At 32.4% G+C, this 27694-nt stretch overlaps 2 protein-coding genes across 2 annotated transcripts in view; one reads left to right on the top strand and one right to left on the bottom strand.

The window, feature by feature from the left end:
* LOC129949815 (uncharacterized) overlaps positions 1-9575 on the top strand; it is a 14007-nt gene extending 4432 nt beyond the window's left edge. Inside the window, exons 7-9 of the mRNA XM_056061474.1 lie at positions 8906-8995; positions 9052-9210; positions 9393-9575. Coding sequence (XP_055917449.1) covers positions 8906-8995; positions 9052-9210; positions 9393-9443 — 300 coding nt within the window. The 3' untranslated portion in view covers positions 9444-9575. The remainder of the gene's footprint in view (positions 1-8905; positions 8996-9051; positions 9211-9392) is intronic.
* Positions 9466-27694, bottom strand: LOC129949814 (putative fatty acyl-CoA reductase CG8306). Its single transcript, XM_056061472.1, has 9 exons — positions 27323-27694; positions 16509-16953; positions 16302-16447; positions 16124-16233; positions 15859-16051; positions 10360-10497; positions 10172-10291; positions 9847-10104; positions 9466-9791 (listed from the first exon to the last, which is right to left on the bottom strand). The coding sequence occupies exons 1-9, from the start codon at positions 27328-27330 to the stop codon at positions 9653-9655; spliced, it is 1557 nt and encodes a 518-aa protein (XP_055917447.1). The 5' UTR covers positions 27331-27694; the 3' UTR covers positions 9466-9652.

Raw genomic sequence — 27694 nt, 5'->3', positions numbered from 1 at the left:
TTCTATGAGCCACAGTTTTTGAGATAAAACGATTTAAAAAATCGCCACCTATGAGGTAGTGTACTTAGCGCGTTTTTTATGGTTTCCCCAGTAGGCCTATTCCACGGGTCAGTTTTGATCCTTTTTAAATTGAAACTATTGAAAATAATCGATATTAGCAGAGATTGAAAAGATAAAAGCAATTTAAGAAAAAAAAGTAGTGAAATTTAATCATCCGAGTCGTAGCTTTCAAAATCTTCTTCTTGATCTTCTTGTTCTCAGGGCCGTCTTTACCCTTTTTGGGGCCCTGGGCACTTTTCGAAAATGGGGCCCCTTTATGATTATATAAAATGTTATGTTATGTAATAAAGGCATACGGAAAAAATCACATAGCTTTGAATTGATATTTATTCTTTTTGTTTTTGAAACAAATACATTTTTTTTAATTCATTAAAAAGATAATTAGTTAATGCAACATTTAAAACATAAACATAAACAAAGTAAAAATAAAAACAAAAAATATCATCTTTAAAATCTATGTCTCTAAGAATGTCGCTTTCTTAACATCAGCGACAAACATGTTAATTTTTCTTGAATCATTGTAGCTCTGAGATCGTTTTTGAATCTTTTTAATTTAGAGAAGGAACGTTCCACACTGCAATTGGTCAACATCATACTGAAGAAAATACTTAGTGTAATTTCAACATTTGAAAATTCATATTCAATTTTATTAGTTTTTAAAAAACTATAAAGCTCTACAATGTTGTCAGTTTTTTCATTTTCGTGTCAACTAATTTTCAAGTAGTCTTTTAAATACAGGCATTCAGCATGTAGTTCATCTCCGTACACATCTTCGGTGTAAAATTTAGCAAAAGATTTGCAGTTCTCTTTAAGTCTTCTGTATTCAGATTTTTTAATCGAAAAATAAGTCAAAACGTTGGCCAATCTTTGTCTATTTCAAATGAACGCTTATTGTGTCGACATTGGGAAGAAGGGTTTCAATTTTAAATCTTTCTTTCCCAGTCAGAATTACTGAGGGTCCAGAGCCGTCAAAAAAAGTATGGCGTGAGCTTCTGCACCTAATCCTTTCCGAAAGGTCCTTATATTTGGAATCCGGGTTTTTTGTCTGGCTGATGAATCAAAGACCTGAGCCCAATTATAGATTCATCTATTGCACTCAGCAAATTTATTGTAACATCCAGGGTAATATTTTGGTTTTGAAGTAAAGTACTTATTTTATTAATTATTTGCAATACAGAGTTCCAAAGTTCTGTAAGTATGGTAAATTCAAGCTTGGACATTTTTTTGCCAAGACTAAATGCTTCCTCTCTAGCCTCTCGTGACTGTCCTAAATCGCTCGCTGTAGACATCAAAGCTTTTTCAATTTCTTGATGACCTTAATGTAAGGCGCTTACTGCATCAAAAAGAAAGACTTTCTTAAACTTTTGTTGGACCTAAATGAGCAGTCAACACACTCCATCGGTGAGAAGATACCGAAAAGAAGTTATACAATTCTTGAATAATGTCAAAGAATTTGGTTGCTTCTGAGACACACCCAGCGGCATGCACTCCTACCAAGTTTAATGAGTGCCCTGCATATGGTATAAAAGTGGCAAATTTACATTTTTCTTTTATTCTTGCCTGCAGACCAGAAAACCTTCCTGAAATCTGTTATCAAAATGTCATGATCCTCCAAAAACTTCAGTATGGTTTCCGCTAAATAATCAGATCTATGTTCGTTAATTGGAAGCTAAGTTTGGACACTAGGCATCAAAGCGCATTGAAATTTCTGTGTAAAACTGCATTTTGAAAATAAACAATGAATACGTAAAAATTAAGAGAATTATTAAGAGCAGCTCTGTTCTGAATTTCCATACAAACTAACATCATAAATTGGTGTATCATTAGAAATTCCTAAATCATAATAGAATAGTTAATTCCGAATTAAATAAATAATGACGACCTATTGCGAGCCTCACTTTTTTGGATTTCCGAAAAAATAAAAATTTTATATGTAATTTGACATATTTTCTGGACGGAAATCTATAAAAGTGAAACTCACAATAAGTCTGAACACATACGAATACAATGAGGTTTGTTATTCATAAATGAAAATGTTTCTTGTATTATAATTTCACATTGTAGCTGCATTAATTGAGATTTCATGTTTGTGTCCACAGTCCGTTAAATCCACGGCACTTTATTGCTGAAAAATTAAATGGAAAGTCTATTTGTCTAAAATATGCAATTACTATGGGAAATTGTTAAAGATTCTATGGTCATTGGTAATGCCGAATTTTATTCATGAAATCATAATGTGAAACCATTTTTTGACTATGTAAGTCCCCTTTTCAGTAAGATGTATGTATGTAGATAAGTGCAGGGATTAATGTATTGATTATTAATTACTTGCAGACGTTTCTCCTGCAATTGAAGTGAAATACGATGTCAGTTTTAGTAATTTTTCAATTAATTCTTTCTGTTGCTTAGATTTCTTCTTTTTCTCGGATCCACATATGTATACATATAATTTCGCAGGGAATGTGATTTATATTGTTCAGCAAGGAAAGTACGAGTTCTGATCATTCATTATGCATCTAAAAGTGTATCGAAATATTTTTTTTTCTTGAAAATAGACCAATAGAGGTTAAGTAATGTTTCAGCAATGTGGGGGCCCCTGGTGATGGTGGGGCCCTGGGCCTGGGCCCAGTGGGCCCAGTGGTAAAGAGGGGTCTGCTTGTTCTTGTTCGTCTTGTTCTTCTTATTCTTTTTCATCTTCACTGCGTTACATTTGATCTGCTGTTGTTGATTCAATATTAGAGCACAACCGGCCTTGACAATGTGTACATGCCGGATAACAAAACAGTCCGAATTTTTCGCAACCACATTTAGCACTGCATCCCTTTTTGCAGTTGCAAAAAATCGAGTTCAGCAGTTTTTCCGGCGCAGGTTGAAGTAAAGTGTGCTTACTTACTTACTCAAGGTGGCGCTAAAGTCCGGGGCGGACCTGGGCCTCAACCAACATGCGTCTCCAACCAGCTCCAGTTTTGCAAACCAAGTTGGTTGAGGTCTAAATTGTTGACCAACTTCCAACCCCAGTCTTTAGGGTCTAGCTAATAACCAAGCCACACTTTAACTTGGTAATATACCCTAAAAAGATGTTGATGAGCAGCAACTGCGGTTGGAGGAAGACAAGCTAATTGTACTTCTTTTTTACTTTTGGTGTTGTTAACGAAATATGCATATCTGTACTTGTATGTCAACGTACATAATGTACATATTTATCTAATATAACGTTGAATGTTTCTTCACTGTCCCATACAACGCGATGTAGTAAGTACCGCCGTCAATGATATACAGTTGTGTTCATAAAAATAGAAGTGCTCTCCAAATAAAACAAAAAGGCCTTCAATATCAACGTTATAAAATGTTTCATTAAACTTTTAATAACAAACAAAAATATTTTATTCAAAATAACAGAAAATAAGTATTATCGATTTTTACCGTTAGTTTCGTCCACAGTAAAAAACCGTTTTTTTAAATATATGGCTGTTCTTAAAAATAGCAGTGCATGACAAAGTACTAGATCTATTTTATAAGAAGTAAGAAAAACTGTAATGAGTTATATAAAAGTAAACAAATAATGTTAGCTTGCAATTAGTACTTTGTTGAATAACCATTGTTTTTTATGACTGCTTCGCATCTACGTGGCATCGAGTCCACTAAAACCTGACACATCTCGATTGGTATTGCGTTCCACGAATCACGCACTGCTTCCCGCTATTCTTTCGAATTCTTGGGTTTTAATTTATGAACTGCGTTCTTAACATCCCTCCACAAATTTTCGAAGGGGTTAAGGTCGGGGGATTGAGCCGGCCACTCCATAACGGATAACTTTTTCTGCGCAACCCATGATTTTGCATTTTTTGGCGTATGCTTTGGGCCATAGTCTTGTTGGTATACCCAAACCAACGGCAATTCCTCTTCAGCATAGAGTAACATAACCTCCTCGATCATTTTCACATTCTCGGTTGCATCAATTATACCCCCGATGGGATAAATAGGACCGATCCTGTAGTATGAGAAACTAACCCATGTCATAATTTTTCCTCCACCATGCTTCTCTGTTTTTATAGTGTACCGTGAATCGTTTGCTGCATTATGGGGTCTTCTCACATACTTATTCTCGACGACTCTTGGAACCAAAAAGGACGACTTTGTTTTCATCGCTCCACAGAACATTGCTCTATTGCTCTTTTGCCCATTCTCTATGCACTTTGGCAAACTTCATTGTCTGTGCCAAGAATGGTACCTTACGTGGACTACGGGCTGGTAACTTCGCTTCAAAAGACGTCTTCGTATTGTGACAGCGCTAACAGACAGGTGAAGTCCATTTCTTATTTTCCAAGAGCCTATGGTAGGGATCTGTTTTTCTAGCTGAACAATTTTTCTGTCAGTTCTTTCAGTAGTCATCCTTTTTGGGCCTCGCGTTTTCGGTGTAGGATGTCTTGAATATTTTGGTAGGTCTTTCCCTCCAAACGCAGTTTTCGAATAAATTTTCGAATTTCTTCGGTGCAAGGTCTTGACCGTCCCATTGTTAATTTTTGAGCTAATATTTATTAATTTTGTATATGCTAGTATGTTACAAATAAAAAAATGTATTTTTAACACTTTTTACTTATAAAATCAAGAGCACTGCAATTTTTATGAACACTCTATATCCAGAGAGTTTGAAATAATGCGTGTTCACTGGGAGAAGTAGAGTATAACTTCAAGCTTAAATTCTCTGATATGGAAACGAAAGACCGTTAGATGCAAGTAACATATTAATTTTTTTTTTGTAAGAATTTTCTTTATTTAAATAATTGGTAATCTAATAAAATGTGACCAGGACTGCTATTTTTATGAACACAACTGTATGTCGCATTTATGTTGTTAATACCAAAGTCTACCGTTTCGAAACAATCGTAAATTGCAGACATCTGTGTTTGTGAATGTTAGTCTTAGAATCAAGCCCAACTTCACGAGCTTTATAACAATCACCAACGACACCACTCGCAATAGAAACAATTTTGCTAACGTCTGGAAAAGGATCATGCGTTGAGAACCACTCTAAGAGCTTCGTACATCTTCAGCATCTTTTTTCGTTCGTGAATCACTTGCATCAACAAGCTGCTCGGTTGTATCCATCCTAACGTTAGCGAGATCTTCTAATTTTTCACAAACGGTATACATAGCATGCATACTATAAACCCATTTACTTATGACACTCTCTTTTGTACTTCTCCTTCGACTAATACCTACATCTGTCTTCATGGCTTTTATCATAGACTGCTCGATTAACATGTCTGTTGAAGTTCCACAACTTAATTTGTCAGAACATCTAACTGTGAAAAATCCCTCTGAAAATCTTTCTTAAACTTCAGGATCTATCGAATTTTGTAACTGTTGCATATTCTGCAAGTAAAGGTGTGCAGACTTACCATAAGGAAAATGTCCTGATGCGTGAAAGTAAGGAAGCATTTCCTTGACGCAGTTTAAGTGAGCTTTTCAATCCCCATTACGCTCAGCTCTTAGGAACTCTTGGCCGATTGCTCTGAGAAAGTACATCAGTAGATGAAATCTTCCGAGTCTAAGGATGATTTTTGATACTTCAGAGCCCTCAGATGCGGCTGATACAATTTCTCGAGCTTTACCGTACAGGGGCTGGTCGAAAGTCACGATGCATACCGTTTTGTATTTTCTAATGCACAAAGTAAAGTCGTATAGATAGTATTATAGATACTGGCTGGATGGTGAATAAACTGTGAAAATGAAATTTGAGATTTAGAGTAATTTATATGATTATTTGTTAAACGGTCCATAAAACCATTCCAACCGGGTAAGGACTCATTTTTCCATTTCCCATAAAACCATACTGCATCAACTTTTTTGAGGAAAGATACTGTTTCAGTTCCATAAGCGAAATCTGTAACATTTATAATCCTGATCTGTATCGGCACATGAGCTTTTGCTTTGAAATCTTTTCCTGAAAGAGCTTTTTATTCGTGGCATAGGCTCTTCTAGTAAAACTAAGTTTTTAGGAGTAACAATTTGAATAATATCCATTATGTGGAGTGTATTATTGCCGTCAAGCGTATTTACATTAATATCAGCATTGTCTGCAACGTATTGAATGAGTGTGCCACTTTCTGGTGATAGGACATGAGGAGGACGATGAAAAATTTTTGCTGCCTCATACATTATTGTTTCATTATAGGATGTCATAAACCAAATGACGAAAAGATTTGTATAAGACGTTTTGAACCGAACCTTCGATGAAAAAAAGTGCGAGGCCTAATTGTTATAACTTATGTATATTTTATATTAGAAGTGTAAGTTACAATTTGACCTTGAATAAATTTTTTTCCTTACAGGGGAAAAATGGGGAACTTTCAAATTTTGTTTTTAATGATATTTCAAACAATCTTACCGATTTTCAGCTTGGTGGGAATTTAGGTAACTTTACTCTTATTTTTTGGCCTAGTTTGGCAAATTTTTAAACAGTCTTCGTTTAGGAAATAAAACCGGTTCTAGTTGATACAGTTGAGAGCATTTGTCTTACCTTTTCTGCATTTTAAACCTTTTTAACAACCCTTCTAACTAATAAACGTTTTTAACGTGACTTAGCTCATTTGTATGGTTTTTGGTGGGCTGTGGTAGTAAGAATTCATTTGGAGATCGAGAGGTCCCCGGTTCAAATCCGAAAGTTCCCTTTGAGAATGTTTTTTTTTTTTTAATATTCCTTTTATATATTTTTTTAGCTAATTCGATTTTCAAGCTATAACGGTCGATTTTGTGGACAGATTTGATTTGCCGCGACATAGTAGATAAACGGTATGTTTTTATTGAGCTGTAGGCCGAATGAAAGTTTGTCCAAATGTAGTTTATTGTTTGGTGCAGTAGTCTATTGAATCTGGGGTGGTGTTGTTTTCTCGTGGTAATAGTCAATAGGCAGCTTTTGTGAATGTTTATTTTCACTCTAAAAATTATATTCAAATAACATTTATCTTTAAATTTTTGTTATGGAACTACGAAAGTCAAATGGATGAAGTACACTTTAAAAAAGATTAAGAAGCATTTCGCTGCAGTGCTTTAGCGTCAAAGTATACATTAAATCGTTTAAAATCAAAACTCATTTTTAGAGTCGACTGAGAATTTAAGGGGGTCATCCCGTGTGACGGGCTGTATTTTAAGGATTTTTTAGGATTTTTGTTTACAACCAGTAAATAGATACAACTTTATTAAGTTTATTATCATTTATTAACATAGTTCAACATTCTAAATATAAAATTTGAATTAAAAATATTGTAAAGAACACGAGTTACACCGGTGTGAACAACTCCACCTCAAAAAAATAGGCTCGCACATCCTCCACGATTCCGGCTGATTGGCTTATTGAAAACAAAAAAAAAAGTAAACGGCGTTTTAATCTGTGAGCCTAAATGGATGGAATGAACTATCATCAAATGAATATACCAAAAATTGGACTTTTGGGAGACATTTGAAAAAAGGCGAGAATTTTGTGTTTTTTTTTGTTTTTACTATACAAAAATTGAATTTTTTGGAATTTTTGCTTGCCGATAATTCATTCCATGTGTTTACATGTGCTAAATCTTACCTATCAAATTTCAAGTCATTCGGTCAAGCCGTTTTTGAGATACAATGGAAGAAAGTTTGAAAAACACAGTTTTGAGAAAAACTCGTTTCAAGTTCTCTTAACTATGAAAATATCAACTAACCGTTCAATAGGCGATGCCTGGTCCACAGAGTATTCTTTTCTCTTCTTCTTTCAAAGCAGATTGTTCAGCTCTTGAATCAATTCTGGCTTGTTTAACGGCTTACTCACTTACGCGCCGCTCAGAACGTGAGATTCGCTTTTCAACACGTTTCTCAACATAAGTATGGGCTTCGCGGTCTATAGGACATCTGTGACCCTAAATCCATTTGAAAGTTTTACTGTCACCATCGCCGATGTGCATATTATGTAAGATACTTTACCCCATATTTTGTCATGGATCTGCTGTATCTTGAAAACGACATCGAATTTTTAAAAATTCCTTTACTACCATATTCTAGACATATTAAACTAGCAATTTATGAAAAAAATCGATTTTTTGAATCCATCACTTGGGATGACCCTTTTAAAATGATTTAGAATAGATTTCTTCTGTTAAAAATTTTACGCCTATATATTTTGATTTGAAAATCTATTTTCTAATGCATTTATATTTAAAATTGACAACAAAAATTATAATAGACTGTTAATTTCATAATCAACTTGCAATATTAAAAATAAATATTCGCCTCTAATATACATAGATGACAAAATGAAAAGTCTTGCCAATTTACTTACAAATTACATTTTAATACAATTTCTGATAGCATAAGGTTTTGTTCCTGGTAATCAAATGGCACTTTTCAATCGGTTTAATAGTCTTAACTCAAATTCGACTTTAAACTTACTTTACTTATATTCAGTTAAAAAGGCGACGTATCACCAGATGTCATAGAAAAATTTAGAGACGAGATTTGAATTCAGAATAAAAAGTATTGTTTTGAATAATTGATTAGTGTAATATAATAATAAAAATATGAAAATGTTCTTAGGTTTAGATTGCAATTTTACTATAAAAATATGCATATACTCAAAAATTTTATAATTTAAAAAAAACTCGCTAATTTGTTTTTGAAATTTTTCTCTTTAAAATAAAATCGATAGAATGAAAGAAAAAAAAACAAATCAAATTCATAGTTAACTATGTAGTAACAAAAACCATGATTGTGATACATAACATGCAAAGCACAATAATTTTCTTTGTATAAGGAGTATGAGTTTATTTATTGCGAATACGAAATATAATATTTCAATTTATAAATAATTTAGGGTACAATAAGTGGAGCTCCTTTTATGATGGCAGCATGTGCTTATCACTTGTTCATGTATTGTTTTCTTGGAGAAATTGTGTCCAACAAGGTAGGCATTTATTAGTTCTATGTAAAAAAAATCTTCCATATTTGTATATCTTTAAGTGCATTGAGGCCAGTAATGCGATTTACTCAAGCAAATGGTATAAAATTGAGAAACCAGAAGACAAACGAACAATTATGATCTTTTTAACGATATCGCAGTGTAATATGGGATTTTCAGCTGGTGGATTATACAAGTTATCATTAGCAACTTTTACAGAGGTATGGTTCTTAAAATATTTTGTTTGCAATTATTATTTCCAACAAAAGTATTAAATTCTCCTATTTAACTTCTTCGTCCTTTCTCCTGTTAATCAATCATGTCAAACATCCAAGAAACATTTTGTTGCAAACACTTTTTGCACATTAAAATATTATAATATATTTTTCTCCATTCATTTCAGTTGACTAGGAGAGTATACGGAGCATGTGCGTTTTTACAGAAAGTTCTTTAAAGGACAATATATTCAAAACATATTTAGTTTTAATAAGTTTTATTGGATGTTAAAAAACTACAATTATTTTGCATTCCAAACCGCTTAAATTATACGAGTACATCATATTTAATAAATATTATCCAAAGTTAACTATGTAGTTGTTTTATTTTTACTTCTTTTTTACGAAACTTTACCACCATTTTTTTCGAATACTTCACAAAAGTAATCTACAAAATGCCAAACAGGGCATAAACAACCGGGAGTAAGAGGGCGGCCTTAGCATTGGACAGTCCAAATGCAAATCCTATTAGCTTCCAAACTCCTAAATAGAATAAACACTGCAAGAGCACATGAAGACCCAACAAACTGAAAATAAATGTATATTAAACATTGAAAAATATTTTAGTTTGTCAACTTATACATCTTTTCCTTCTTTCGGGCAGCTTCAAGATTCTTTGGAGATTCTTTGTTCAAATATTGACGAACACCCAAGAGCATATTGTGGAAGTAGTCTTCCCATTTAAGCTCGCCAATGTCAATAAAGAATACTTCTTGGTCCTTAGGATCAAGACCTTTGGCTAATTGTAATGTTTTCTTGTTGTCATAATGCCATTCGGTGAAAATAAAACGTTCCAGGGTGTTGAGCGAATTCCAAACATTTGTGTGAAGTCGAACTAATCTGTAGAAAAATCAAATTTAACAATATGACATTTATTGAATCAATGAATGGAAATTTGATTGTATACATAGGTCTTCCGCCACCAAGTTTTGTAACGAAATCCAAAATATATCCGGGCAAAAAATGGAAAAATATAGCAGCTATCCTGAAGAGGAAGAGGCTTTTCACAAGCTTTAAATTGGGATACCTTTATAATTAAAAAAAACACACATTTTAATGAAATTGTTTGCTTTAGAATAAAATGAAACAACTTACCAAACAGCAGATTTTAATGGATACTTGTGCATATACATATTCATCTTATCAGCTAATGACTCGAAACGGAACGGTTTGTAAGTACTTGAGGTACAATGGAAAATTTGTAAATCACCTGGTGTTCCACTATTTTTAACTCTGAAAGAAAGGCATAGTAAATATAGTTAAGCATACTCTTCAATATTTTTGGGTTATGATTGGTTTTAAATGTATATAAGAGTTGGATAGCTCAGTTTTACAAATATTATAATTTGTTTTGTTTAAAAATATTTGATTTAGAAGTAATTTCTACAGATTTATTATTGTTTGGAACTTATTTTTGATCATCAATAATTTTATTCTGATATATAAAATTGCCATGTCACAGTCTTAGTTGCCATACTCCTCCGAAACGGCTAAACGAATTTCTATGAAATTTTTCATTTACATTCGGTAGGTATGAGAATAGGTTTTATCTATTTTTTATATTCCTAAGTGATATGGTTTAATTGCATCAACATCGTACACGGTGCAACGACCTTACGATAGTATTCAGTGACGCTATGTACAATGAAGCATTGATTGCTATTGAGGATCTTTGCATTATCATTGCCAACTTACCACTCAGTGAATTTGATCGAGGACTACAATACAATACTGTAGAAATGGCAGCGATTGTCGCTCGCAATGTCCCACTAAACTAATGAATGAAGAACAAAGGACAAATTTATGACTGCATCAGGACAAGATGGATTCTTTTTTTTGTATGCACCAGGTGGGCCTCCCAAAAAATTCCTTATTTCACTAATTCTTGCTAAAATACGATAAAATAATGGTACCGCATTGTCTGTTACATCTTCTAAGATTGAGATGGAAGTAGAACAGCTCATTTAGTATTTAAGCTGCCACAAAATATTCAAAATAACCCAGACGCGGTGTGCAATATAAAAAATCAAGTGTCCATAGGCACAGTGCTGAGTGCTGAAACAGTGTAAAATTATCATCTGGGATGAATGCACTATGGCACACAAATATTCGGTTGAGGCGTTGAACAGGACATTGAAAGATATAAAAAACAACGACAGACTATTTGGCAGCAATTTGTTACTCCTTTCAGGTGATTTCAGGCAAAGACTTCCCGGATTTCAACGAATTGAATCTCAAGATGCAACATTAGTTATCAGGAGATTTGGTGTCATACAAATCTATTAATATACAATATTCAACCGCATAATTTACAACTAAAGGTTGGATCTCCGGTAATCTTCTTCGTAATTAGAACCCACTACGTTTCTGCAACAGCACGCAATTAGTAATTAAAAAGTTAATGAAAAATGTTATCGAAGCTATAAAATTCCGAGGTGAAAATAAATATATTATTGCCCCGAATCCTTATTATACCCACAAATGTGCCAATGCAATTCAAACGCCTTCAATTTTTAATTAGATTGGCATTTGCAATGACTATCAATAAGTCTCAAGGCCAAACGATATCTATCTGCGGCTTAGATTTAAGCATTTCATGTTTTCCACACGTTTCTTGAATGGACAAACCATACAGTTTGTTTTTATTGGGGAAAGATGGGATCACAAAAAATATTGTACACTCGGTTGCATTTAGGAAGTGATATTGTATTTTTGGTAGTATTGTCATAATTAGCGATATGTATAAAAGTTAAAAAAATAATTATAATAAATTTAAAAAAATGGTTTTGTGATTTGTTATATTAATATTTTGTCACCGTATACAGTGCTCTATATTATTTCAAGCAAAATATTCTCTAGAAATTATTTATATGACAAAACAACGTTTGTCGGGTCAGCTAGTACTTATATACAATACAAAAGCAAACTTTTTTTGTTACTAAAACAGTGATAATCATTAGTTATACAAATGCTGCTAAAATAATAATAACACAATAGAAAAACAATACAATAACGAATGTATTCGTATTCTAATTTTTTTTAATATTATATTTAAAAACATGTAATATTTAAAAACAAAACCCAACTCTAAAAATGAAAAACTTGGCTTAGGGATGTCTTTAATAATGCTATTGAATATTAAAAAAAGGGAACCAATTAGATGGTACTTTTCCATTTTTTTTTTTGAAGATACATTTTCTTTCTTACTTGTTGTATAATTTGTTCTTAATTATTTAACAAAAATTTAAAAAAAATTGTAGCTTGGTAATGAGGATGACGAAGTCTCAGAGTGGATTACATCTGAGCACCGAAGGCTTAAAACCATCTCTCCTTTATTCTACCTCCCTATAGAAGCATTCCACTCTAAATCAGATGTACGATTTAGATAGGCCAAAGAGGGAGGCTTTATTTATAGTTTAAATCGAAAAATGTTCATGCATGTGCTGGGATACGAACCCAAACACGCATGAACTAGGTAGATACCGAACTCGCTACGAGTTCAACCAGCATTTGATTCAAAAACGCCATTTCTTTTGACGTATTTAGAGACGTATGTATATTAGCATAAATGTGTGTGTAGCATGCGTTGAACAACAAATCAAGTGCATACTTTAGGGCAGTACATATTTTGAAAATGGCAGTTAGAACAAATTATAATTTAAATTACAAATTTTAATGTTAATCAACCCGTGTTTTTTTGGGAAATCTATCCATAGTAAAGTAGGATTTTATACGAATAACAAAAACAATATCTGTGAGTGAGAATAACACCGATAAAAGTTAGAGTAGAATCTCACTATGGATAGGTTTTTGACATTTATTCGAGCCTCAAATGGATCTTATGTGAATACGTCCTCAAATGTTAATGTAGTAGTCTACGAACAAACCCCCTTTTTGAAGTTTTTTATTATTATTTTGACAGATCTTCTTTCAGTTGTACCAATTTTTAAATACAAAAATCTGGCCACTGCGGATCGTATATAAAAAATGCTTACATATGGGTTAGAATAGATAGAAGGTCCCATTCATCTCTTAATTTTCTTCGTTACCGAATTCATTGTATTTTTCTTTGAGTTTTTATTTACATTTTGTAACAAAACTAAACTACACCGAAACTTTTTTATTTCAATTCGCTTAGTTATCAATGGAAATTAATAGCAGACGATACGTACTTAGCTACAATTATCGTCTTACGTGAAGTGAGACTATCGTCGAAACACTATCGTCTAATGATTATCGTTTTACGGAATGAGCACCCAGGGTTGAAATTACCATTAAACGAAAAATGCTTCGAAATTTCGCTTTATTCTGATTTATCACTTTAAAAAAAGACGGGAGGCATACATTTAGAAGTGATGGCCATGTCATCACATGGATAAAGTGATTCAACTCAATTTAATTCTATTGAACAATTTTTAATAACAGTTTTTGTTATTTTATGATAATATTCCAATTCTTTCTTTTTCTTTTTGTCGAAAGTCGCTATCGGTTACAAAAATATTTTTTTGAAAGGGACTTGAACGTAAGGCAAGTTTCTGTTATCTGTTCTGCCAGCATTCCATTAAGGCAACTTTATAAGAAAGATGATTGCAAAAGTTAGTCAAGAAAAATCTTTCTTATTATGAAGTCAAGTCTACTTATGTCAAAATGTCAGCGGATCATGTTTTTAATTCAACTTAAATCTGAACCTAATATATCTATGATTTATTTATTAAATGCACGATCTTGATTAAAGATTTTGAGTAAAAAAATTCCTTAAGGACGTTTTCTTTACAGTACAATTGACAAAGTTGTTATCTTATAAGTGTTTTTTTTTGTATGAGTGCACACTCATGGGGATATTAATATCATTATTATGCAGATGCACAATTTGAGCACAAAGAAAGTGAGAGTGGGTTTGAAAGGAGTTGTCGGTGCACATTGGTTGTGAATTCTTGAATATTGCAATAACTGGGAAAGTCAGTTTGGTAAGACATTCCACATTCGCGTAGTACGGCTAAAGAACGAATCTTTGTATTTGACAGTGCGACAGAAGTTGGACTCGTGGAGGGAATACTGACAAGCAGGGCCCGGATTTCTATTCAAAGGCATATTTTTTTTGACAGCCTTAGAAGCAAAAGAATCAGATAGTTTTTCATATTAAGAAATTTGCTTTGAAATGGCATTAAATCGTTTCGATTAAAATTTATCTACGAGTAAAAGATATTTTTTTTGGTTTCCATTGATGAAACCATTGATATATAGATTGATGGTCGTTTTGTTGCAAATGTAGTTGTAGGTATCTTACATAAAGATGAGGATATAAGCAAAACAAAATATTTAGCCAATGTTATTGTGCTACAGAAAACAAACCACGCTACAATCGCTCGAGTTTTTGACGAATCTGTTAACCTTTTTGGAGAACATATCGAAAAAAATAAAACCCTTCTTATTTAACAGATGAAGCTCCTTATTTGGTAAAAGCAGCTCACATACTGATTTTTTTCCAAAAATAATTCATGACATATGCGTGGCTCATGGACCTGTTTCACAGCTCGAACTATATGTTCCTCGGTGAGACTTTAGATAAATTAGAGAGGAAACTTACTCAAAAACCAAATAAATTTAATGGACGAAGCAATTTCGAAAATACGTGCTGTAGAATCGTCAATGGGTCAATCAATTTGCAAATGAATGGAAAACGTCCTTAAAAAAGACGAAGGATATACACAAATTAAAAAATCTTCACATCACTAAATTGGGATGAAGATCGTCAATCTTCAGATTGTTTCCTTTAAGGTCGTTTTCTATGCGAAAAAGTTTTTTGAGACCAAATCCCAGAGCTTTCATTTTAGAAAAACTTCATGATCATATTTTAAGCGCATATTTCTTGTATTTTAAACCAATGGCAAGAAACGATAAAAAAGGTAAAACGAAAAAAGAAGATAATGTAATGGAACTAACGATGATATCATCACCAAATTTAAATAGAACAGAGCCATGTTCTCAGCCTTGACCTTGGAATAAAGGGACGCTTGTGCAATCGGTTTTTAATTCGAGGTTGGGGAAGGTTATGTATGTTATTTTTGTAGTTATTAACTTTATTTTCAAAAAGGCCAATGGCTTTTGTATGTATTATATTTATGTTATCCTCATATTTATAAATGGAAATTCTTTTTTCTTAGGGTTAACCAAGGGTCTCCACCAAAATTTGGCTCTGTCGGAATTTTTGTTATTTGACCATTATTTTTAAGTCTAAATTGACCAGACTATTGCGATTTTGCGCTGATGCTATCAAATTTTGTATGCTATTGACATACATAATATTATATATATATAATATATATATAATTCATATTGATGAATTATATGCAAATCCTTTCTCTAAATTCCGATATTCACGACATAATCACCATATACAAAAGATTGGGGTTTGGCGCTTAATTAATGTTGTTTTAATTATATTTTTTGCTCAAGTCAATTTGTGCAGTTATTTTCTGTCGTGAAAGGCCGACGTAATGCATATATAAGATAATAAGTAATAAGAGTGTGTAAATTACACTTTTTATCGGTAAAGTATTATAAAAGTTTAATTTATGGACGTAATTTACATACTTGAGACTATTGACATAGTATCCAGTGACCAGTATCTGGTTGACTACAACATCAACAGGGATGTAGTCCATAATCAATGATGGATCTAGAGGCAAACGGCGAATAACACCTTTTGACGCACCCATGAAAAATCCTTGGGGCCCATTTTTCGAAATTGTCCAACCGGGAACAGGTTGCTTCCATGCAGCCGTAACTAAAATTGTAAAAATGTACGTTTTTTATTAAACAAAATAAAATAACTATCAAATATTTACAAGGCACTTACTCATGCTCGGTCTAACGATGCCACATGGAAAGCTCTTAGCGGATTTGTCAACCTCATGTTCAGCCAAATGTTTTGTAAAAGTATAAGTATTAGGATGATCCTTTAAAAGCCTATATATAAACATAAATTAAATTTAATATACCCATATACATATATATTTTTTATTTCTTTTAATTACTTTGGTTCCAGTTCTTTCAAAGCTTCATCGCTTAATGTTTGTGCCAAATGAATTATCTTTTCTGGATCGTCTGGAGCCGGATAAAGAATTTCTTCAGTATCAAGTAGGAACGAATTCACAAAAGCACTAGATACGTGAACAAGAGCCTAAAATAAAAACACACAATTTTAACTTTTATTGGTTTGAGAACAATAAGAAAGAACTTACCTCCAGTTTTGGAAGTTTTTTGCACAATTCCATAACACGACGGGTACCTAACAAATTAATGTTTGTGGTCTCTTTTAAAGATTGAAAGAAGTCTAGCGTGGCGGCAGAGTGGAAGACGACACTGACGTTTTGAGCTAAAAGCTCCTGATCTTCTTTGGATATTCCAAGATTTTCTTCTCCAACATCTCCACTTATTGGCACTAATTTTGAAAACAAAGAGCTGGCGTCACCTTCATTCAGTTTATCAAAAACTGAATTTTTTTCCAAATCCTTAAGTCGTTGTTCAATTGACTTTCCTTTTTTTGGGCGCATTAATAAGTATAGTTTACCAATGTTTGGCAAATCTCGAAGGATTTTTTCAATCAGGCAAACTCCAACAAATCCAGTGGCACCGGTGATAAAAACATTACGTCCAGCATAAAAGCTTGTAATGGGAGATGTTAATCTGCAAATAGAAGGTGAATTTTGAATGTCTTAATACGTTATTATTATTTATAACATATTGTAGGGAAAATGTTTCAATTGATACAAATGACATGCTGGTCCCAAAATTGTAAAAGATATTTACTTATCTCTCGATTGGCACAAAGACTAAAATGTGTTAAATCAATGTACGAATTTAATGAAGCTAAATTATTTACTTCAATTGAAATTATGTAAATATCTAATATACTCAGGAAAATGGAAACAATTTATACATATACATAATAAGCCCCCATCAAATCTCGAGTCCATAAGGTTGTCAGGAATTATCACATTTAGGCGAAAGGTGCTAACAGAGAAGCAGTTAAGTGTTTTGTTTAATTTCCCTGTTTCGTAACAATTTCAAATCTGCGGTATCCTTAACCGGGTAAAAACATACAACAAAAAACTGAATTGACTGGAGGGAATTGATATGTTTTGACTTTTAAAAGGTTTATCATTCTTCACATACACCTTTTTTGGATATAATAATTTCAAAACCTTTTAATTGAACTACAAACAAAACTTATCGTAAAAAACATAAGTACAAATATAAAGGAGTACATAGGTACATAGTAGCTGAGAATTTGAACAAAATGTAAAGCTTATACTCGCGAAGACGTTTAAATATTTTATGCAATGCTTTTTGACTAAAAAATTAATTGAATACAAAACATTGGAGTAAAGCAGGGTTGTGTTCTAAGAACTCTTTTGTTGATTCTATTTCTTGACGACCTGAATGATGTGCTTTGTGGTGGAATTTTGTGGGCTGGAAGGAGAATTAAAGTGCTCAATGATGCTCATGTATGCTGATGATATTGTTCTCTTATCGGGCATGACTCAAGGACTTAGTCGCATGATTTTGGACCTTGAAGAATACTGCGCAAAATGAAATCTCACGGTGAATTTGAGTAAGTCCAAAATAATGATATTTCGAAAGCCCGGTGGATGATATGCCCAAAATGAAAAGTGGAAATTCACTGGTGAAGATATTGAAATTGTCAAATTTATCTCTGAAAAGTCATCTTTCCAAAAAGCTGAAGCTAGCTAAAACAGCACTGAACTCTACATGAAAATCCTGCATCAATTCGAGTACACTCAGTTTAAGTGCAAAGTATAAACTTTTTGATGCGACTTCTAAATCAGTCATGTTTTACGCTGCTCAGGTTTGGGGTTACGAACAAAGTGAAGAAGTTGAAAAATTACTTAGATTTTTTCTCAAGAGATTCTTCAAACTCCCTTCGAACTGTCCAAACTATATGCTTTTATTAGAAACGGGACTGTCGCCATTATTTACTGCAACCTTGAAGCTTTACTTTGATTATATAACGAAAGCAATGTCGCAGCCATCTAACCGTCTGACTAGGCTTGTTGTAACTCTCTCTATCTCTTTCAAATCTTTGCTTTACAAAAAGTGACAAATTTTGGCAAGAAGATACAACCTGGATCTAAATGTTACGTTTGCTAATATGGATGCTTGGAGAGAGAATTTGTATGTTGTCATAAGGAGACTGGATGAGAAACTGAGAGAGGAGTTTAAAGAACAAGCGCAGTCATCTCTTTATAGACGATATTACTGCACACTTAATTACTGTAAGGAAGCTGCTAGCTACAGAGCCAAAATAATAGCAGAAGAATTTTAAAAAAGTTTTCCAAAAACAAAAAATACCCAACCTATGTACTAAATATTTATTTAAAAACAAAAATTGTTTTAAAAAAAAACGTATTGTTATAAATTGTTTAAAAAAATATTATTTCACTTGCCATCTGAGGTGACGGCCAAGGCCATACCTAAAAAGTATTTTACGCTAAATAATTAACGTTAAATTTGTAATCAAAATTACTTTAACAGAAATAAATCAATCTGAAATCAATCTGGTCTACAAAACATTTGGGAAACATTGTGGTCGGATTTCGATTAAATTTGTACCCTATACAAAATGAGTTGCAACACAATCTTTAGTGCAATAAAAAATATATTCTTCAAATCATACGCATAAAGCATACGATTAAAACGCAGAAGATACATATAAATATGTAATACTAATAACACTCAAATTTATGTGCCCACGAACTATACTCAAATGCCCATAGTTATGTTTTTTCAGTGGGCAGAGTTGTGGGTATGTACTACATAAATAATGGTATGGGTTGAATAAAGGTGGGTTTACCCTGAAGAACACGATTAATGAAAGGTTACGATTTCCGCGTGTTAATTTTCATTAAAGTTCGATGACAAAGTTCATCAAGTGCGCCTTTTTCGTATTTAAGTAAGAAATTGCCAGCAAAACGATTCGCAGTAGCCAGATATTTGTATTTAAATATTGGTACAACTTTACAAATTTAGCAAAAAAAAAGGACAATTTTCAAGAAAAAATGGTAAGAAAACATCTGAAAATTGAGATTCTATAAAACAAAGTTTATTTAACAATTGCAGCTTTTGCGTGAATTGATCGAGTCCAGTGCCAGCGCGAATGAAATCATCCCAGGAATGTTTTTTGAAGTGCATACTAGTCTCGAAGACTCAACAGATGATAATAAACATGCCACTGTGGATTTCTTCATAATGGCCAGTGAAGAAGATATCAATCCCACTTCAGATTGCGGCGTTCAACAATAGAGCGTCTGATAAGTAAGCTTTGCTATTCTATATTCCATTGAGATTTAACTTAATCATTATTTTTTTCCTGCATCTAATTCTCAGCATTATTTATCTCTTCATGCAATTAATAGTGGAGGACGAATTAAAATAGGGTGCATACACTTGGTACATCAGCAACTCTGTAACTTTTCGACAATTAGCAAACCTTTTCGCTGTAACAAAGTCTTCCTCATGGGTTGTGGTTAATCGCGTTTGCAAGTAGCTGGAATCGAAAGGACAGTACTACATACATTTTAAACCATTTAAACTTTCGGATTTTAAGATAAAGAAGAAAAAGTAAAAACCATATCACACCTTAAAAGAGTCCCTTCAAATTGATTGTTCAATATCTTAATGAAATTTCTTGAAATTTTCCACACCAACCATTATTTTGATTCATTGGAAGTTTATTGACGTCAATCACATTAATCGGACGCAAATCTTTTTTAATATATATCTTGAGAAAGTTTCATAAAACAAACCTGCGTATTTTTTTTATTACATTTTCAGAATTCACCGATGTGTATGTAAAAATGGTTTATTATATGGTCCTGAAAAGGATAATTCCATGTTAGTTGAAAAATATGTTAGATATGCGTTAACGACTGTTAAAACTCCAAAAGCGTTATTCTAAAAACGCTTATTTTGAATTTTGGGGCCACGGTCATGAGATTGTACACTTTTCTACAATTTTTACACAACCTTGTTGGCGCCAAATTTTAAACAACCTATTGTTAAGGGTTTAACAATTTGCTAAATATTTAGCAATTTACTAATATACCTAGTCCAAAAATTAAAACCCCTCTTTTCGTTTTGTTATCTTGTAAATTGATAATTGCCCTATATTAGAGAAGGGCAGTTCGTGAAAATAAACAAAGCGATTACGGACCTCTTAATTGGAATTCCCAACTTTTACTTGGACCATTATATCCACTGTTCTTATAAGAATAATTGTACAGATGTCATATGGATTTAAGAAATTGGTAAAAGTTAAGGTTGTCATTCCGTGATTTTTACTTTAGCAGATTGTTAAAAGAAAGTACGATGTTAAAATCGTTTTAAATTATTCAAATCATCTGGCTTCAACATTTTACTAATGCGCCATGTCTCTGTTCACGAATCGTTCTATCTTATTTCACATAATCATAGGTACCGAACTTATTAGCAATTTATGTCAATACTCAGAAAAAGTAGACACCACCACTAGCTGCAGCGTTGCCACAAAGTGCACGATCGTTTTTATATTTAAGTACCAATATAAGTAGATTCAACAAATCAATGTCACTTGAAATTTACTTACAACTAGTATATAGAACTTTAGTACTTAGAGCTTTAGAGTGAAAGTTGAAGACAGATTCTTAAAAACTATCAGTGATATTAAAACATTTCAAACGACAACATTTTGGGCACAATGTTTTCTAGGGGCGTTACTTTTTTTTTAAATTTTATAACATATTTTTTTTTTAATAAATATTTAAACTTTTGAGTTTTCAAGTATGATACTTAAGCAAAAAACTTATAGTTTCAAATTTGTTTACCAACATGCAAAAAAAAGTAAATGTGAAAAATGAATTCTCTAAATTCTGGGTCCGATTTTTTTAAAAATTTATTAACCAACTTTTTGTTAAGCTCAGAAACAAAAATAAAAACGATAAAACACAAAAAAGTTTATTTAAGTTATGTGCTTTTTTTGTATTGAGCTATGCTTAGAAGAAATAAACCATGATAATCATTATATCGAATGAGATATATGACCGTTTCAATTAAGAGGAATATAAAATCGCAATTGTAAGGATTTGCATACAAATTGATTACTAAACCTTTCACACACTTTTCCATCTGCTGTAAGGCAGATTCTTTCAACAACATAAAAACAAATAATCGAAATACTTCATCATATGCAAGTAGCTCACTCGTTAATGAGCTATAAAGATTTTGTACAATTCAACTCGAATAATTGTGCCAATTTTGTGAGATATTAACCTGAAATTATTTCTTTAAAGATTTTAAATAAATTAAATAAATAAAAACAGTAAACACAGATATTAATCAATTGACATTAAATTTTGTATGAACGTGTTTTTATATGAAATACGTGGTACAACTTTTGTCCCATAACTTCGTAAAAATGTTGAAAAAGTACGCACTACATTTTGGTGCACGGCAACGCTGCTGGTTCGGAACTTATTAGCACTTTATGTTGATACCTAGAAAAAAGTAGACATCATCACGCATCTTTCCTTGTATCAGATATGAGAATATAATATGCATGTGCTTGTGCATGTGTAATTAATCGCTCCATACCACACAGTGGAAGATACGAAAAAAATTAATTATTAAGTAAACAAAAAAACTAGTTTTCTTAGCTTTTTTCCTCGTGTGATTGTAGAGGTAGACGAGAGACGACTCAATCATAGATGTGATTTGCAGAAGAAACGTATCGCATCCATTAACGACTTTATAACGAGTTTTGTACAACACATGTTATGAACAAATTTTAGTTTTATGGAAATTATTTAAGCAAATCCATAGAAAAGCAAAAAGTAGGTAACAATGAAATACATATATAATTTTACATAATTATGTATATCAGTCGTACTTTGTACGATTTGTAGCGAACGCTAATTTTCTGATTTGATTTGTAAGCATAATATACAGGTTCTTATAAATTTTTGATTAAAATTAATATGTAGAGAGACATTTTTGTAGCTATCTAAGGAGGTTAGCTTTCTCCAAAATTAACAATATACTTTATACTTAACTTGGTATACATTAACAGAAAACTTGTCATTTTTTTGTTTAAAAAATGATAGTATAGAAATCTGGATAGTATACGGTGCAGAAGCATGGACTATGACAAAAGCGCATGAAAGCACCTTGGGTCGGTTCGAGAGAAAAGTTCTTCGTGTGATCTACGGTCCCGTATGCATGATGTATGATGAAACTACGAACTGTACGGGCTGTATAGCGACGTAGACTTAGCCAGAAGGGTAAAAGTCCAACGACTAAGATGGCTGGGTCACGTAGAGCGCATGGAATAAATGATCCGGCCCGGAAAGTCTTCGAATCCTCACCCACAGGACAGCGCAGTAGAGGAAGACCGCGAATCAGGTGGCGCGCACAAGTGGAAAGTGACCATACCCAACTTGGAGACATCTAGCTAGGGACCGAGCTAGATGGAGAAGTTTGTGGGGTGAGGCTCTAGTTGACACTGGACTGCGCCATATTAAAAAGAAGAAGAAACCTAGAATTTATGTAGATAAAACGATATACTTATGTGCATTACCATGGGCGGGTTCAGACAACATAGAGGACTTCAACTGCTTTCTTTGAACGTAAATTTTCATCAAGGCAACTAGTTTGTAGGTAAAGTGTCATAAACTTCAAATTCGGAAGTCGCCAACCTTTAATTCCAGTTGATCATTCAAAAACTACTAAAACATAATTGTCTACAAAATACTTCTCAGGCAAGCTAAAAGTCCATCGCTTCTGGTATTTTGTTTTCAAATACATAAATTACTTAGTTCTTTACCAATTTGATAAGGAACGCTTTTACATAACACATAATTGGCATTGTGCAGAAAATAAATAAATCAAAGAGTAATAAAGTTCAGCTTTAAGTTGAATGAAAAATTATGATTAGCTGTCATTTTGACATATGTACTAAGTGGAATTGGACACTTTCAGGCAACATAAAGACTTGAAAGTAAGGCAAGTTTCTAGTTTCTGATTGGTCAGTTGCAAAAAAGGCAAACTTTTTGGAAAGTTAGTCAAGCAAGTTTTCCTAACTATCAAGTCAAGTCTACAGCTGATCGAAATTACAGCTTATCATGTTTTTTCATTTAATTGAGCTTTATTACGCTGTGGTTTATTTGTTTTCTGCACAGTTTGACTTAATGTTTTGTATAAAAGGGTTAATTGTCAAATTGGAATAGAAATAAGTTATATTTCCTTACAATACAAAATACCAAAAAGGTGCTTTGTAGACAACGATGTTTTTTGTACTTTTTTACGATCAACTGAAGGTAGGGGTTAGTGAAGTAAAGTATATTTATTTTGAAGTTATTGACGTCTGGAAAATAGCCTTCATATAAATTTAGGTTGAAAGAATGGAGTTAACTGCAAATTAAGTCTTTCAAGAAAACTCATTTTATCTTGTTAAAAGATAGTTTTATTGTTAAAAGAGATACGATATTAAAACCTTAAGTTAATATGACATTTCTTCTTGTTGTTGTTGATCAGGTCTAAATAATTAGAAAGTCAAAATTATAATAACATAATTTCCTACCTTACATACTTTTAGGATTCCATGTGCAAGAATTTTCTTTGAATTTCTAAATTTAATAATTTTTATAAAATTAAAACCAATCCTTGTCTAAATAGGACATTTGGGAACATTCATGTTATGAATGCAAGTACATTTGCAAACATTTGTACATACATTAAGTAAATAAACTAGATAGTGCAACAGCTTGTTGAGAATGAGCCTAGTGACTTACAACTCTCAACTATTCATGTGTGCGAGTTATGTATGTACAAGGGTTGCTATTTATATTTTTAGCCTAGGGAAAAGTAAGTGTTGCCAGGCGCCCTCTGACATTTTTAAGAGAAAGTTTGACATTTTTAACCATAAACTTCTATAGAACATGTTTTATTTGAGAGCGATTTGTATTGTTGACAGTAACTTGATCTCGGGCAAGAAATAGAAGTAACTCGTGAACATTTTCGTACGTTTATTCTTCATAACATTCCACGTGGATTATCAAGACAAAAGTGCAGCAATGAACTTAATTCTTCGGTTTGTTCGCGTTGGATCCCGCATAATCTGACAAACTCTCAATAGAAGGTTCGTGTCGACTGGTGTAAGGAAATGGTGAAAAAATACGGTTAAGGTGCATCAAGGCTGTGTATAATATCTACACAGGTGACGAAACATGAATCTATGTGTAAAAGCCCGAAACAAAGCAATCAATTGTATGGGTTCCAAGATGAGCCCAATCCAGCAAAAGTTGTTCGCGGAAGAAGCACATCGAAGCAAATGGTTGCCTGTTTCTTGGGCATTGCCGGTCACGTGGCGACAGTAGCGTTAAAGCAAGACCAATGACTACATAGTCAAAATTCAACTAGCTATGTGAATGCAAAATTGAGCTACAAAGCTATTCAACCCGGAACTGTCATATTAATGACAAATACAAATACATATATGAAATAAGAAACAAATGTGTTTTCAGAACTTTAAATAGTAAATAGAAAATATAATATGATTGATTTATCTTTGTATTTAAATACTGAAAGATTATTTGCATTTTTAATTGTTGTGCCCTTACGGAGCAGCTGATTGTGAAACGTCAAAACCAGTGCGCACTAACTTTGTAGCCGAAATTTTTACACTACGTCGGAGGGGAAATTATAACTAGTTTTGTAGTAAGATTTATCCAATCAGAATCTCTTGACTACGTAGCCACTAGCTTTGTAAATGTGACCAATGTCTTTAAATTGAATCTCGCTTTAAAACTTGTCTATCACACCAGGTGTTTAAAATGTGCCCCTTTAAAAACCCTAAAGACAACCAAAAGCGATGTTTTTGAAGCTGATGTAAAACACAAGCTACCTATACCTTAAGAATAAATTGTAGGTACCTAGGTATGATGATTTCGCAAAGTACAAATGTTTATCTTCCAAAGTTCAAGTCATTTTAGTATATTACTTAGTTTCTGGAAATTTTTAATAGTTATTAGTTTCCATTTGACCCTAAATGGAGTTGAGAAATACGTTTTGGAATTAATTTTAGTTGTTATTTCGAGTCAAACTTTAAACTGTCTGCTCAAGTTTTAAATAGGTATATAGGTACGGTGACCATCCGTTATTATAATGAACAGTTTATTATTTGAAGAAAATATTCATTATGAATTATTTTGTGTCGGAAAAAATAAAAAAGTTCATTATTTGCTGATTTTTATATTACTTTTTCTTTAAGGAAAGCCTAAGCAAACAAAGAATTATTGCATTGTTGAAAAATCCTTCTTTCCAAAAATAAATCAAGAGCAAGGATTACACTCTTTTCTGGGACAAAGAGGAGTTAAGTTTAATGTATATTATGAAAAAGAGAAGCAATATTTCATTTAATGACACTGATGTTTTCGAAGAGTTTTCATGTGTAAAACGGTATGTTTCTTCAGAAAAAATTGTTGAATGGAGAAAGGTGGGTCGAAATTTTCAAGTTTTTCAATAAAAAAATGATACAGTATGAAAACATTTCAAAAATCTCAGAGATTTGTTTATGCCTTCCTGGGTCTAATGCCCCTTACAGAGAGTTTTCTCAAATTTAAACAATTTATGGACAAAAGAAAAAACAATATGAAAATTAAAACAATCAGGTCTATTTTAATTTGAAAATGCAACCATGAATTAAATTGCACCGAATTTAAGAATTATTCAAAGCAAAGCCAGAATTGATTAAAAAAATTATTCTTCAGAAAAGTACCTACTAATTTTAACAATATTAATATTTTGTAATTCAATGTCAAAGTTTTTTGACTAGCGAATATGATAAAAGGAATTAAGGGTGTTGTTTATTTTTGTTTGTTAATAAGTTAGAGACTTAAAGAATCTGTGTTGTTTTTATGTTTGTTTTGTTGATTATCGATGAAAGTTCTTTTTTTTTAATATTCCTAACTATACTATATTTATAACATATACCTAATTATACTATATATATTAATTATATTTATTCACTAGTACTCAATGAAATATAAAAAAAAGTTGAAAATTGGTCAACATTTTTTTCAAATTTTGGGCACTGTTCATTATTTTGTCCCGGAAATTATGGTCACCGTATATATAAGTAGGTACCCATTTTAAAAATTATTCTTATTTTTTGATGCGGTAAACACAAATTTTTTACAAAAACAAATAGATATTAGGTTTAAATCGTTTTGCCTTTTTCTGTTAAAACCCGTTACAACATATATAATTCAATATTTCTTTAAGACAGGTACATTTGAATCAGGTGAAATCTATAAAAATTATGCAGGAAGTACCTATTGGTTTGGAAAACTTCATAGATTTAGATAGCCTCAAAAAGGCTAATACAATGCTTATACCTAAATACATGATAAAAGTCGGATTTGAATTCAGACCAACAAACCTTAGCGAAAAAGTGCAATTTTATCGCCAACAAAAAAAAGCCTTGTAGACCAAAGATTTAGCGATACGAAGAAAAAACAAACCTCGTCAATGACGTTTATTTATTTGCTTTCATTATAAGAATTTATTATTGACCCTTGCTTAAGAAATTACATACAAATGGATGCAAATTATTATTAACTAGGCGCTCAAAAGCCAGTTTATTAACAACTTTACCCTTTGCACTATATAACTAATTTCTACTCTAAAAAAAACTTAATGATTCTTGGAATACATATTAAAGAAAGTATAGGTATACCAATCTGATGATAATATATGTATAAAGGTTAAGAAATTTAGAAAATATTAAATATGCAACCACTTTCATTCTAATATGTATGCGCATATCAAATATTCCAAAATTAATTTGCTTATTAAACTTTTGATTCAAGCCAATGTTGACGTACATACATACATACGTAGGGAATTATTTCCATATGGAATGAATCATTTCATAAAGCATCAACTTTTTCTTAGTTCCAAGTAGGTATACACTTTGATATCCAACCAAGCAGAGATTACTTACTCAGGCATAATGAAATTCCGAAAGACGAGTTGCTGATCTAATTAACAAAACAACTGTTTATCCAAAATAAAACATACAAGACTTCCAGATTTTTACGAAATAAAAACGAACGGAATATGTTTACAATTTCTTTTTATCACTGCGATTGCGTTTATGGACACTTGACACAAACAAATGTAAACTCTGAGAAAAGTAAGCCGTCGGCGATGAACGAGAGCTAAAAGAGGACGCGTCAGATATCACCGAATACAAAAGTTCAACTGAACTAACTAAACTAAAACGTCTAAAACTAACTAAACCAACTTCTTAACTAAGGTAAAATTGTTAAATTAATCCCAAAAAGCTGGGCTGGGAGGGATTGGCACTTGGATT

Source organism: Eupeodes corollae, chromosome 3, assembly GCF_945859685.1.
Source record: "Eupeodes corollae chromosome 3, idEupCoro1.1, whole genome shotgun sequence".
Lineage (NCBI taxonomy): Eukaryota > Metazoa > Arthropoda > Insecta > Diptera > Syrphidae > Eupeodes > Eupeodes corollae.
This window is presented reverse-complemented; position numbering and strand designations above follow the sequence as displayed.